The 15,478-nt window shown below is 34.8% G+C and overlaps 1 protein-coding gene across 1 annotated transcript; it reads left to right on the top strand.

Moving 5' to 3' along the window:
* Nucleotides 1-242: 242 nt before the first annotated feature.
* Nucleotides 243-7,171, top strand: LOC110936629 (methionine S-methyltransferase). The gene is made up of 11 exons (XM_022179038.2): nucleotides 243-616; nucleotides 1,122-1,315; nucleotides 1,394-1,600; nucleotides 2,129-2,224; nucleotides 2,371-2,748; nucleotides 3,002-3,238; nucleotides 3,527-3,661; nucleotides 4,280-4,600; nucleotides 5,046-5,225; nucleotides 5,320-6,270; nucleotides 6,665-7,171. Exons 1-11 carry the CDS (start codon nucleotides 376-378, stop codon nucleotides 6,959-6,961), a joined length of 3,237 nt encoding a protein of 1,078 aa, XP_022034730.1. The 5' UTR covers nucleotides 243-375; the 3' UTR covers nucleotides 6,962-7,171.
* Nucleotides 7,172-15,478: the final 8,307 nt, after the last annotated feature.

Raw genomic sequence — 15,478 nt, forward strand, 5'->3', positions numbered from 1 at the left:
CATGTGTCCCTGTAGATTTATATAGATAAATTAAGAGAATAGAATAATAATCAGCCCAATTATATGTTCTCTTTATCATATAATAAATCAAGAGAATAGAATAAAATCAGTTAAACAAAGAAAAAGCAAAACCCACCCATGATTAACAATCATACTATGTTATTTAATAATATGTTGGGAATATTTTTCAACGGCCTTAACTTATTCTCATATATTTAACTTATTCTCATATATTTAAATCATCAAGAGGGTTGAAAGTTAGATTGCTGAAAGCGAAAGGAGCAAAAGTGTAAATTAAGAAATGAGCAGGGTATTAAAATCCCGCGAAGAAACATCCATCCATCCATCCTCCATTGATATCTGACTCTGTCAACAATGAGTGGATTGTACGAATCGATAGATGAGTTCTTGAATAAGTGTTCAGAGTCAGGTGACTCCGCTTACAGCGCATTAAGATCATTACTGGAGCGCCTCGAGAATCCGGAGACGCGAATTGCAGCCAGGGTCTTCTTCGCACGTCTACAAAAAAAGCTCCACGATGATGGAGCCTCCTCACAACATTGCCTCCAAACTTATCATTTTCAAATCCAGGATATATACCTCCAGCCTGATGAAGGTAATATTTCTTGTGAATCTGGAATTTCACAGTGTTTTGTCTGTCTGTCTGTCTGTAATAGGCGTTTTTGAATCTGGATATTAGTTGTCATGTTAGTTTGAGTGTATCAGTAAAAGTATTATCCTCAGATAGATAGACAGATTCTTATCCAACAGAAGTTACTTGAGATAAAATCACAAGTGAGGTAAACCCCATTGGAGCTTTGGAACATCATAAAACAATTACAATTGCCAAGTTTCTTCTTCCTGGTTTTGAATAATATACTAAGGATATGTTAATGCATAAGAAAATGAATCATTTCGTTTAATTCTACCGAAATATTTTACATGCTTTAGTTATTTTGATTCTTGTCTCAGATGAGTAACCTTCCTTGCAGTATGAGTCAAAGATAACTCACAAGAATAGGTTAAAGTGGTTTTTATATATGATACTCTTTTGTTAAGTAATCAAAGATGTCCTACTTCTCTTGGCAGTGTCAAAATGTTTGTTTGTTTGCCTAGTGCAGGTTACCAGAATAGAAAAAAATTAACAATGATGGTGATACCAAGCATCTTTATGCCAGAGGACTGGTCCTTCACTTTCTTTGAGGGATTAAACAGACATCCAGACTCTATCTTCAAGGATAGGACTGTTGCAGAGCTTGGTTGTGGAAATGGATGGATTTCCATAGCCATTGCTGACAAGTGGTTGCCATCCAAGGTCATGGTTACCCTCATCCCTCAACTTTATTTGGAGCCAACAAATTCTGTTACTTAAGGAAATATCAATGTCTTGCAGGTTTATGGCCTTGATATAAATCCAAGAGCAGTAAAGATTTCATGGATAAATTTGTATTTAAATGCTTTTGATGAGAATGGACAGCCTGTTTTAGACCAGGAGAACAAGACTTTGCTTGACAGGGTAGAGTTTTATGAATCTGATCTGCTATCTTACTGTAGAGATAACCACATAGAGCTTGAACGGATTGTCGGATGTATACCGCAGGTATCTCTTCCTATTTGCCTATGAATGAGTTGATTTGGTTATGTTTTATCTCTAATTGATTGAATATATATAATCAAAATAATTAACTGGTCAAAAGTTGACCAGAGTGTATTCTGGGATGTATAAATCCATAACTAATGTAGGAATTTTCTATCTTTGTTTTATGGAATAGTTTGCTATGTAAAAACATGATCTACTATATGATTTTGGGAACATGTTAAGAAATCAATGGCTCATTGGTAATTCATCTATGAATTATGGTAGTTATATATAGTATAGCAACTTTTGTCTATGATAATTTAATGGTATGTAAATTTGTGGCCTCCCCGATGCCCAACCTGACTGGCGTCGAGCAGCATTAAGAATATACCATTTTGACCCCCCGTTACCTAACATGCCTTACCCACCCATTTTGCCACATCTAGTAGTGAGTATCTTATGTTTGACCGTTGTTTTACGGCTCTGGCAGGAGTTGTTTTGCTCAGTTTCCCCATATGGTATTAATTTTCAATCTACATTTTGATCTAGATTCTTAACCCAAATCCAGATGCAATGTCGAAGATTATCACAGAAAATGCTAGCGAGGAGTTTCTACATTCACTAAGTAACTATTGTGCACTTCAGGTAAGTGGGAAACATTTTATTTCATTTCTGTTTCTCAGTTGTCATTCCAGTATTTGTTCTCTGATGCTGATTCTGCCTATTAATATTAGAAAAAGAATATTAATTCTCAATCCAATGTTTGAAGACTTATACAATTGTATGCGCAGGGGTTTGTTGAGGATCAGTTTGGTTTAGGTCTAATTGCTAGGGCTGTTGAAGAAGGAATTGATATTATTAAGCCAATGGGAATCATGATCTTCAATATGGGAGGGCGTCCTGGGCAAGGTGTTTGTCAACGTTTATTCGAACGTCGTGGGCTCCGTGTTAACAAGCTTTGGCAGACCAAAATTCTTCAGGCTTCTGACACTGACATTTCAGCTTTAGTCGAAATTGAAAAGAATAACCCACACCGTTTTGAATTCTTCATGGGTCTTGTTGGAGACCAGCCCATTTGTGCTAGAACAGCATGGGCCTTTGGAAAGGCTGGTGGACGCATCTCTCATGCTTTATCTGTTTACAGCTGTCAGCTTCGCCATCCTAATCAGGTCCCCTTTCTATTTGTTGCTGAGGTGACATTGTTGGTTCCTAAATCTATGAACGGGCATATGTTATATATAAATCAAATAGCAAGAAGGAATGCGTTCAAAGTCACCCAAAATAATTTCTCATAAAAACATTTGGTAAAATGTACTTTCGGTCAAACCACCCGACCAGTTAACCAACCCATTTTGTCACCTGTGTTTGTGTGTGTGTGTATGTTATGGCATAAACTAAGAACTGAAAAAACTAACTTGACAGGTTAAGAAAATTTTTGAGTTTCTGAAAAACGGCTTTCACGACATCAGCAATTCCTTGGATTTATCTTTCGAAGATGATTCTGTTGCGGATGAGAAGATCCCTTTTCTAGCATACCTTGCTGGTGTTTTGAATGACAGCTCCGGCTTTCCATATGAGCCTCCAATTGGAAGCAAAAGATTCCGTGATCTTATTGCGGGTTTTATGAGAACATATCACCATGTACCGCTCAGTGCTGATGTAAGAACACTTGTCATATTTATCTTTCTGTATACCATCTGTCATGTGGTACATCTAATTATGCTAAAGGCTTGTAACATAACTCTGAGCTGATATATCAAGTAATGTCAGCCAAATAACTTATAAACTAGATATGCACTATTAATACGTAACGGAGACATGTTGGGTATTTTTTTTAATAGTTGCAGCCTTCTTACATACAAAATAAATTTTGTTACAAGTCACAATCACTGGTAACATATTAATAGCATTCCTGACGTGCTTATTTTATTTTTATCGTTCTGCAAGAATGTTGCTATATTTCCTTCAAGGGCTACTGCTATTGAGAATGCTCTCCGGTTGTTCACTCCACGTCTTGCCATTGTTGATGAACATCTTACCCGACACTTACCCAGACAATGGTTAACATCATTAGAAATTGAGGTATGCTGTAGTAATGAAGTTTTTTGTTTGAAATTTAAACTGTAGGGTTTAATATTAGATTTCGTTGCTTGTGCTAACTTAAAGAGTACTCTCAGCAAAATATCTGTTTTCTAACTGTTTATTCAGTTATATTATGTCTCACTTCTTTCCAAACCTTAGAATTTCTTAAGATCTTCACATTATCTGCACATATCCTACAACAATCACTATATACATTTGACCAACTTTCTTAACCTTAGAAATGTTTATAAACCTAGCTATGTTTTATTTTATGTTCTAGTTATTATAGGCATTCCTCAAGAAAAGAAGGTATTATATTTCTACAAGTTATGTAAACCTTGTGCTCTTGCTCTAGTTTTATAACCTTACAAAAGAAAGAATAAAATGAAGACTTACAAAGAGGAGCTGGTACAGTGAACCTTCTATGTCCTTGCAAAATAAGTGAATATATATTGTAGTTTCGTTGTTGATGCTTAAAATTGATCGCCTCTGGTGGTATCCACATTACTATTACCCCCCCCCCCCCCCCCTCCCCAAAAGCCTCACCCATGTTGTAGATTCCAAAAAAATGGAATGTATTTGATGATCTTATTGTTGTTACCTTTGCATCACTATTAGGATAAAAAGGACAACAAAAGTGCAACAGAGGGAATTACTGTTATTGAAGCACCACGGCAGTCAGATTTGATGATTGAGCTAATAAAAAAGTTAAGGCCACAAGTGGTGGTCACAGGGATTGCTCCATTTGAGGCAATTACCAGTTCAGCTTTTGAGCATCTTTTACGTGTTACAAGGGAAATTGGGTCTCGTCTGTTTATAGACATATCTGACCAGTTTGAGCTTTCGAGCCTCCCCACTTCAATTGGAGTTTTGAAATATCTTGCTAGAACTCCACTTCCTTCTCATGCAGCCATAATATGTGGCTTGTTAAGAAATCAGGTATGTTTTTACTGTCATCAACAAAAGGATATTTACCGCTTGCTGTTGCTACAAGTGGCAGTGTTGACCCATTTATCGATGAATGGGCCCATTTGGTTTTTTTTTTTCATCTCTAAGGAGTCACTACAAGAAGTTCCTAAATTTTTATTATTATTCAAAGATTTTGATGATTGTTGTAAAAATATTGTTTTTATTCTATTTAATGATTTATTTTGTTATATAAAAGAATTCAGAATTGGACAAGTAGTTTTTGTGGGTCAATGCTACTCAGCCAGGCTCATTTTAACCCATAATAACAAATAACAATGACCCGTTTCAACTGGAAACCGTTGCACAACTCGGCAACTCGCCCATCTTTATGCCTCTACTTACTTTCATATAATAGTTTAATCATATACTTTATCATCATATGGTTATCTAATCATGATGATCACACTTTTTTCAGGTGTATACCGATCTTGAAGTAGCTTTTGTGATATCCGAAGAACAAACTACATTTGATGCTTTGTCTAGGAGTGTGGAACTCTTACAAGGCAATACTGCCCTAATCAGTCAATATTACTATGGTTGTCTTTTCCATGAGCTTTTGTCCTTTCAGCTTCCTGATAGACGTCCACCTGCAGAGGTTTATATCGTGTACTTGAACCAATATATACCTTATATTTATTCCGGGAAGTAGTATTCAATAGTTGTATCTTTATATTCTTCTTTTTTGTCAGAGAGACGCTGAGGATGTGAAATCCAGAGACATGATAGGATTTTCAAGTTCAGCAATCTCAGTTCTGAGCCAATCAGAATTGTCGGTTAGAGAAACAGAAAAAACATCTATACTTCACATGGATGTAGATCAAATATTTCTGCCTACACCAACCCCAGTTAAGGCTGCAATCTTTGAAAGTTTCGCAAGGCAGAATGTAACCGAATCCGAGTGTGATGTCACACCCAACCTTACGCAATTCGTAAAATATGCTTACAACTTCACAGTTGAGCACACTGCAGAAGTCATATATGCAGACTTTCCCCTTGCTCTTTTCAATAAACTTGTCCTCTGCTGCATCGAAGAAGGGGGAAGCCTATGCATTCCAGCTGGATCAAATGGCTGTTATCTATCAGCTGCCAAGTTTTTAAATGCAAACATCGTGTCTATACCTACACAGGCTGAATTAGGTTTTAAACTAACCGAGAAGCAACTGAGTTTAGTATTGGAGAGTGTTAATAAGCCATGGGTGTATATTTCGGGGCCAACAATAAACCCAACAGGTTTGCTTTACAGCAATGCGGAGATGAAAAGCTTGTTGACAGTTTGTGCTAAATATGGGGCAAGGGTTATTATTGATACTTCATTCTCAGGTGTCGAATTTAACTCCAAGGGTTGGGATGGGTGGAATTTGGATGCATGTTTAACTGGAAAACCGTCTTTTAATGTGTGTTTGCTTGGAGGCTTGTTTTTTAAGATACCTACAGGTGGGCTTGCATACGGGTTTCTAGTTCTAAAGCAGGGATTTTTGGCTGATTCATTTCATAGTTTCTTGGGGTTGAATAAGCCTCACAGCACTATTAGGTATACTGCAAAGAAATTGCTTGAACTTGGAGAGCAGAAATTGGATTTAACGGGTGTTGCTCAAGAACAGGGAATAATGCTGGCTACTAGATTTAACCGTCTCAAAGAGGTATGCATTTAATCTAGCACACATCATGAGTATCTCGATATTTATCTATTTATAAACTCCAGCCAGTACGAGGAAGGGTACTTACCCTATTACTTATGACTCGGATTATTTGTGATATCTAACGGGTCAAAGTATAAAATTCATTAATCTCAGCTTTATAAGACACTGGTCAAATGGGTTGAAGTCAACCAAAGTATATTTTATAAATGAAATACTGTAGTTAAGAAAATAAATTGCCCATCACATTAATTGCTTAAAGAAAATGTAAATGTTTTTGACAGTTTTGCGTGGGTTCTATCCAGCCTAACCTTTACCAAAATGACCCATTTTTCGATAATGGTCTAGAATGTATTGTAAAACTTTTTTCTGATTCGTTCTTTGTTTTGCGTGACAGACACTCGAGAAATGTGGATGGGAGGTAATTGAGGCTTGTGGAGGCGTTTCCATGATTGCAAAACCTTCTACTTATCTTGGCAAAAGCATTAAGCTGGAAAAAGATGGTAATACATGGGAAGCCAAACTGAGTGACACCAACATCCGAGAAGCAATGCTGAGAGCCACAGGTTTATGCATCAATGGACCTTCTTGGACTGGAATTCCAGGATACTGCCGATTCACTTTAGCCCTGGAAGATGGTGATTTTGACCGAGCTTTGGATTGCATTCTGAAATTCAAGCAACTTGTCAAATAACTCCAGTCAAATCTTATTTCATATAATAAGCCATGCATCTACTATTTTGTGTTTTCCACAACTTTCAAGTGTTGTATACACATGTTTACATCATGTTAAAGAAAACTTCCTTTCTAGCGTTGTATACATCATGTTAAAGAAAACTTCATGGATGTTATATACAAACATTATTTTAACTGAGTTTCACCACCGCATAATGGGTATTATTTGCATCCTTCTTTCATCATGTGAGTTCTGATACTGAAACATGCTAAAAACTTTTCTCATGGATGGTGTCCGGGCACACAAGTCCTGACCAATGGTTGACACGGCTGTGTGTAACATGATTTCAGATAAATGTTTCGAAATGTGGATTGCGTTGTTGTCATGTCTGAATAAGAAAGATGTCAAAGCCAAAGGTTACAAATCCAAAGTAGAGCTACAAGCCTACAACCAAGGGGAAGTTAACGCTTAGTCTTTTTACCACTAATTAGGCCTGGCAATGGATTGGATATTGATCCATATCCAATCCAATCCGATCCATTTAAATCACTTATTGGATCACAAAAAATATCCACTAATCCATTAATTAATCCAATAGATCAATCCATTTATCCAATTAATTATATGGATCAATCCATGATCCATCCAGATCGATCCATTACTGGAATATCTGATTGTAGGTGCCTCTCAAAAGTCCAATACCTCAATTTTGAAATCAATCCAGCCTCTTCTCTCCGAAAGTCCAAGGTTCGTTTTGACGATTCAGCAATTCACGATCCAGTCACCAAAACTTAGCTCAAATCTTAGCTGTGATTCAATCACGATTCAGTTGCTCTTCTCTCCAAAACTTAGCTCAAATCTTTGATCTTCTTCAAGTCGAGCTGCGATTTTTTTCTGCGGGTACGTTCCGCGGCAGTTTATTTACATTTTCTTCATGATTCTGTACTAATTTCCGTTTACATGCGTTCGCATATATCTATTCTGTGAATTGGTTTGCAAATTTGAGATGTTGGAAAGCAATTGTTTTTGTTCACCAAGTGTTTGATAAAAATCCCCAATGAAAGCATTAGTAGTAGTAGTAACTAGTAAGCGGCCTAAAAGAAACTTAATCCATGGTGGGGTTGGTGAATGATTTATTTTGCTTAGGAATGTTACAAGTGAGACCGATCTTTTGCTTAATAATTAAACTAGAATTGTGTGTTTTATGCATTTGATTAGTGTTATATGTTGCGACCTGTCTTCAGAATGTAGGCATTTGATTGTGATTAACACTTAACAGTCAAAACGTTTAATAGTTACACAAGTTGTTGTTTGACAAAGTTAGCTGTAGCTGGGAGAGTGTTTGATGAAAGTTGTAATTCCAGCCAAATACGAATTCAGATGGTAAACATGGTTAAAAATGAGTTTTAAGATGACTTTTTAAACTTGATGGATTTTGTAACACGTTGTTTTTAAGGGAAATAGTTTTTACTTCATATTTTTTTCTTTTGCACAGACAAATTTTCTAATTAATTTTAGGGGTTCAGGACTTCAGGTGTACAAGTGTATTACTTGATGATATGGTGTACAAGTGGAGGCTATGTGTCTTTTCTTTGTTGTGCATGAAAGTGTATTATAAATATAAAATAAATAGTCGCGCCTTCCACATGTCACCCAACCAATCGCCATTAGGAGCGTGCAGAACCCGTCTAAACCGGCGGCCTAAACTGATGCCAAACCGAACCATTCCATGTACATGCGTATGGTCTGGTCTGTGGTTTAGGATTTTGAGTAAATTTGGTTTTTGATCGGGTCCTGTTCGAAACCATAATAGCCCAAACAAAACCGAACCGCTTGATGAGTTCTTTTCATCAGGGATGCTGAAATGAGCTAGAGTTTTCAAATATTTTGAATGATGACTTCCACTCAGTAGAGTTCTCTTCTCTAACAAATGTGTAAACTTGTGAATGTCAAGTTAAAAGTTCACCTAAGCTACTGTGAAAGCTTGAAGAATAACGCACGAATAACGTGCAGTTCAGGTATTGACGCGAATAACGCACCAAAAACTTGCAGTTCAGGTATTGACGCTTAATGGGTGTGATATGAGTGGATGTACTAATTAAGCAATTCTATTAACATCCCATATTCCCATGATTGCAGCAACCAAACGCAGCCTAGCGCGGTAGCTAAGTCAAATTGTTGGTTGTAGTCTAGATTTTTTTTTTATTTTTTAGAATTTTTTTAGATATTTTTGAATTTTTTTTAATTCTTTGGACTTTTTTGATTTTTTAGATTTTTTTCGATTTTTTATTTTATTTTATTTTATTTTTATTTTTTTTTTTTAATTTTTTGTATTTTTAGAGGTTTTTTATTATATTTTTTATTTGGATCGATCCGGATAGTGATCCATCCATTTAAAATTATTTGGATATGGATCAGATCACGATCCATTATGTTGGATCATGGATCGGATCATGATCCATTTAAGTTGGATCATTAATGGATCAGATCATGATCCAATCCATATCCATCCATTGACAGGCCTACCACCAATGAAGACTTGCTGATAAAAACTTGTCACTGATGACGACTTGTTGATAAAGACTTATCATTGGTGAAGATTTGGTACTGAAGGATAGTAAGAGCTGATATAAGTTGTCAGTGATGGTAATGGTTGTTATTGGATAAGCTACCATTGATTAGTAACTTACCATTAGTGAAGAAAAATGGAACTTGCCACTGATGGCAAGTTACCACCCATGAAGATAAATGAAACCTAATACGGCAAATTATCACCAATAAAGACAAGTGGAACTTGCCACTGATGGCAAGTTACCAATAATGAACAAGTCTCCCTAATGAAAAACTAAGGAATAGTTTATTAGACAGTCATAAACATAATTCGTATATATATATATATATATATATATATATATATATATATATATATATATATATATATATATATATATATATATATATATATATATATATATATATATATATATATATATATATATATAGGGTAAGGTTCATGCGAGAACCACCCTTATTGCGAGAACCGCGAGAACCAATGTTAACACAAAATAAAATCTAAAAAAAATCAAAAAAGCACTCAAAAATTTTTTTTTATTTTTTTTAATATTTTTAACAAAAAATCGCTATATTTCGTTCCATAAAAAAAAAAAAAAAAAAAAAAAAAAAAAAAAAAAAAAAAAACTTTTTTTTTTCGAGTAACAGTTATCCATGCACATGTGCATATGTATCATTACTTCAACAAATTCGGTAATACATTATCAGGAATAGACAATTGCACTTTAATTTACAATACCATTAGTAATACACTACTTTTTACATTACCAATATTCAAAATGCACATGTGCATAATTAGGTATAACCATGATATAACGTGTTTTGGTACAAAAAGTTTGTGATTTTGAATGGAGAAGTAGACCCATATACATGTTTTTTGGTTAGTTATATCTAGTGGTTGATGGTTTGGTTATAGTTGTCAATTTTTTATGTAATATGTTGATTGGATGGTATAAATGGTGTTTACATACATGTAATAAAGTGAAAATATTGTTAATGGTATTGTATTATGGATGGTAGGAGGTAATGGTATTGTATTATGGATGGTAGGAGGTAATGGTAGTGTATTATGGATGGTATGATAGATGAAAGGGAAAGTGTATTCAAAGTGGTGTACCAAAACACCTTATTTCATGTTGATACATATAATGCACATGTGCATTTCTAATATTGGTAATGTAAAAAGTAGTGTATTACATATGGTAGTGTAAATGAAAGTGCAATTGTCTAATATATGTAATGAATTACGGAATTTGTCAAAGAAATGACAGAAATGCACATGTGCATACTTGTGTATTATGGATGGAATGATAGATGAAAGAGAAAGTAGTGTACCAAAACACCTTATTTCCTGTTGATACATATAGATGCACATGTGCATTTCTAACATTGGTAATGTAAAAGATATTGTATTACACGTAGTAGTGTAAATGAAAGTGCAATTGACTATTATTTGTAATGAATTACGGAATTTGACAAAGAAACGACACATATGCACATGTGCATGGATAACTGTTACTCGAAATTTTTTTTTTTTTTGAAATTTTTTTTTATTTTTTTATTAACAAAATATAGCGATTTTTTCAAAAAAAAATAGTAAAAAAATAAAAAAAAAAATTTTTGGGTGTTTTTTAGATTTTTTTAGGAATTACTGTTTGTGTTCACACTGGTTCTCGCGGTTCTCGCAATAAGAGGTGGTTCCTAACGGATCTTTGTAGATTTCAAAGTCGGTAATGTTAGAAGGTCGGTATTTTATGGTCAGATACCTAAGGTCGGTATATCTTTGAAAGCTCAGACGGAGAGAATAAACGGACTCCTCGAGGGCTACTTAAGCCACTTTAGTGCAAACCAGAAGGACTGGAGCTGTTGACTAGGCCGCAATTCTTCTTGGTGGTGCCCCTCTGGATTATATATATATATAGGACAAAGATCCGTTAGGAACCACCTCTTATTGCGAGAGCCGCGAGAACCAGTGTGAACACAAACAGTAATTCCTAAAAAAATCTAAAAAACACCCAAAAATTTTTTTTTTTATTTTTTTACTATTTTTTTTGAAAAAATCGCTATATTTTGTTAATAAAAAAATAAAAAAAATTTCAAAAAAAAAAAAAAATTTCGAGTAACAGTTATCCATGCACATGTGCATATGTGTCGTTTCTTTGTCAAATTCCGTAATTCATTACAAATAATAGTCAATTGCACTTTCATTTACACTACTACGTGTAATACAATATCTTTTACATTACCAATGTTAGAAATGCACATGTGCATCTATATGTATCAACAGGAAATAAGGTGTTTTGGTACACTACTTTCTCTTTCATCTATCATTCCATCCATAATACACAAGTATGCACATGTGCATTTCTGTCATTTCTTTGACAAATTCCGTAATTCATTACATATATTAGACAATTGCACTTTCATTTACACTACCATATGTAATACACTACTTTTTACATTACCAATATTAGAAATGCACATGTGCATTATATGTATCAACATGAAATAAGGTGTTTTGGTACACCACTTTGAATACACTTTCCCTTTCATCTATCATACCATCCATAATACACTACCATTACCTCCTACCATCCATAATACAATACCATTACCTCCTACCATCCATAATACAATACCATTAACAATATTTTCACTTTATTACATGTATGTAAACACCATTTATACCATCCAATCAACATATTACATAAAAAATTGACAACTATAACCAAACCATCAACCACTAGATATAACTAACCAAAAAACATGTATATGGGTCTACTTCTCCATTCAAAATCACAAACTTTTTGTACCAAAACACGTTATATCATGGTTATACCTAATTATGCACATGTGCATTTTGAATATTGGTAATGTAAAAAGTAGTGTATTACTAATGGTATTGTAAATTAAAGTGCAATTGTCTATTCCTGATAATGTATTACCGAATTTGTTGAAGTAATGATACATATGCACATGTGCATGGATAACTGTTACTCGAAAAAAAAAGTTTTTTTTTTTTTTATGGAACGAAATATAGCGATTTTTTGTTAAAAAATATTAAAAAAATAAAAAAAAAATTTTGAGTGCTTTTTTGATTTTTTTTAGATTTTATTTTGTGTTCACATTGGTTCTCGCGGTTCTCGCAATAAGGGTGGTTCTCGCATGAACCTTATATATATTTCATGTATTAAACTTAGGATATATCATTCTTAAATGTATGTATGTGACCGTATATTCGAAAGGGTGTGTCGGTAGGTTGGTACCGTTTCAAATGGCGGTTACTCCCGCCAAAACTCAACCTCCTTCACAACCGTTTCTAGTCCTTATGTATATATGTCTGTTGCCGGGAACATATCTCAGTACCAAGACAATTAACCGTTTAATTGTCGTCTCAAATTCATCATCACACACACTACTATCAATTCATCATCGATTCACTGTTAATATGGAACCAAACCATTATGATGATTCCGCTGCAAATCACTATGAAGGCTATCATAGTGGTATCAGAGCACCAGGTTATTCTGATCCTAGGGCATCTTCTACAATACTACCATGTCAACACTGTTCAGACGAAAGACGGGAACGAAAGTGGCTGATGAAACGATGTTACTATTGTAACGTTCCTGGTCACCAAATTTCAAACTGCAAAAAGAAAGAAGATGATGAAGAATCTCAGTTGATACGTCTCGCTATAAACACTGGTACGCAACAACAATGTGACGATGAAGACGAAGATTACAGAAATGGCCAGAAAACAGAGTATCTCGTGGTCGGAACCGACGGAGGATTTTGGTCGGAAATGTGGTATGTAAGCAAAACTCTGAAACATCATTTTTCTGGAAATCTTGATATGTTTAAGTGCATTAAATGCATGAACGATGTTGAAACAAAAACTGGTGAAAATCAGTTTTATTTCATTCGAGGTATAGGAGTGGTAGATATTGTTTCAGGGGCATAAAAGATCTGGGTTCAAAGTGTATTCTATACACAAGACATAGATAGAAATGTTCTAAGTTATGATCAGTTAATTAAACAAGGTTTTACGGTGAAGTTCACCGGTGATAAGTGCAAACTCTTTCCAACCTTTAGTGTACCCCTAAACAATAACATAAGTATATCAGGACTGTCAAAGGAAGAGGAGATAGGTGTTGTAGAGAAACAGAATATGATGAACAAAGAATCAGAATTTATGAAGTTCAAAACAAATTATCTGAATGACTACTTCGAAAGACTGGAAATATCATCAAATGAACCGGACTGGAACATGATGATACTTCAAACAATGAAATTCAAGGAATTTTTAGATTGTAAGGCTTTACTCGACATGATGGACGATGATGAATATGTCGAAAAGTACAAGTTTATTCTGCAAACGAAGTTTGAAGAGATGGTGGAGTGGTTTATAACGAAGAAACTGGGGGTGATAACAAGGCCAATTCCGGCTTCTGTCTCAAACAATCGCAAACTGAGTCTGTTAGATCTGTATTTGGAAATAGAAAAGGAAGGTGGGCATCGAAGAGTGACCGAAAACAATCCGTGGCCAAAGGTGGCTAAAGATATAGGCTATGAGTACAGTGATGGTGAATTAATGCGTGTTATGTACGCAATGTACTTGGATGTCCTTGTCTATTACTACAAATTTAAAACCATTCAATCAAACATTTATGATAAAGAAGTGACAGATGAGAAGGAAGTGCTGGGTAGTAAGATGGATCCGAGAAGCAGCCAGAGTGAAGGAGGTGATGCTGAACAAGATGCAGGTCATGATGAGAGTCAAGTGGTTGCTGAAAATCTGACGGAGCACTATGCACTCTTTATCGACAATGGATGGAATGAAATCAAAAGGAGGCAGACCAGAAGGACGTTCGATTTTAACAGAGCAAGAGCAGCAATGGACGATGCTAATGCAAGTGTCCTTAATACTCTCGTAAACAGAATCATGTTTAGGGGAGAGTATTAGACAGTCATAAACATAATTCGTGTATATATATATATATATACATATATATTTCATGTATTAAACTTAGGATATATCATTCTTAAATGTATGTATGTGACAGTATATTCGAAAGGGTGTGTCGGTAGGTTGGTACCGTTTCAAATGGCGGTTACTCCCGCCAAAACTCAACCTCCTTCACAACCGTTTCTAGTCCTTATGTATATATGTCTGTTGCCGGGAATATATCTCAGTACCAAGACAATTAACCGTTTAATTGTCGTCTCAAATTCATCATCACACACGCTACTATCAATTCATCATCGATTCACTGTTAATATGGAACCAAACAATTATGATGATTCCGCTGCAAATCACTATGAAGGCTATCAGAGTTGCCATATGTCAACTTAACACTAAATGACCAGAACATGTTGAGAGGATGTTATACGACATTGTCATATGAGCAATTCTATAACAAGATTATAAGCATAGAAATCAATGCATTAATCCATTTATTGAGAGAATTCAGTGCGTGAAGTTGTGTGTGAAAATTTAATTTGCAAATCTTGTTATTTCACAGCTTGATTGTTAGCTGTATAATCGATTGTGCTTTTAGTTGTAATATGTAATTTGTTCTACATAATGTATTGAAGCATTCGTTTCTGATTATACTTTGTTTTGACGATTATTCTTCTACTATTGTTTGGTTTGTTCTAGTTGTGATCTTTCGCAATGAAACAAAGATACCCGATAAATTGACTAACTATTTTGCTGCAATCTAATTAACAATTAATCTAAGGTCTTAGCTTAAGTTTTAGTTTGCCATGATCCACGGAATTGGTATTAGGCAAGATTTTGGAGTCAATTATTCTGACAATTAATTTCGACTAGAAATTTGCTTTTAATCCTATTCAATCAATTAATTTTCGAAATATCAACATTGTTCTTGTAGTATATTAATTTGACCATTAGTATTGACTCGACAACATTCACGATAAGCTGATTCGAATCACAAATTT

This window comes from Helianthus annuus, chromosome 4 (genome assembly GCF_002127325.2).
Source record: "Helianthus annuus cultivar XRQ/B chromosome 4, HanXRQr2.0-SUNRISE, whole genome shotgun sequence".
NCBI lineage: Eukaryota > Viridiplantae > Streptophyta > Magnoliopsida > Asterales > Asteraceae > Helianthus > Helianthus annuus.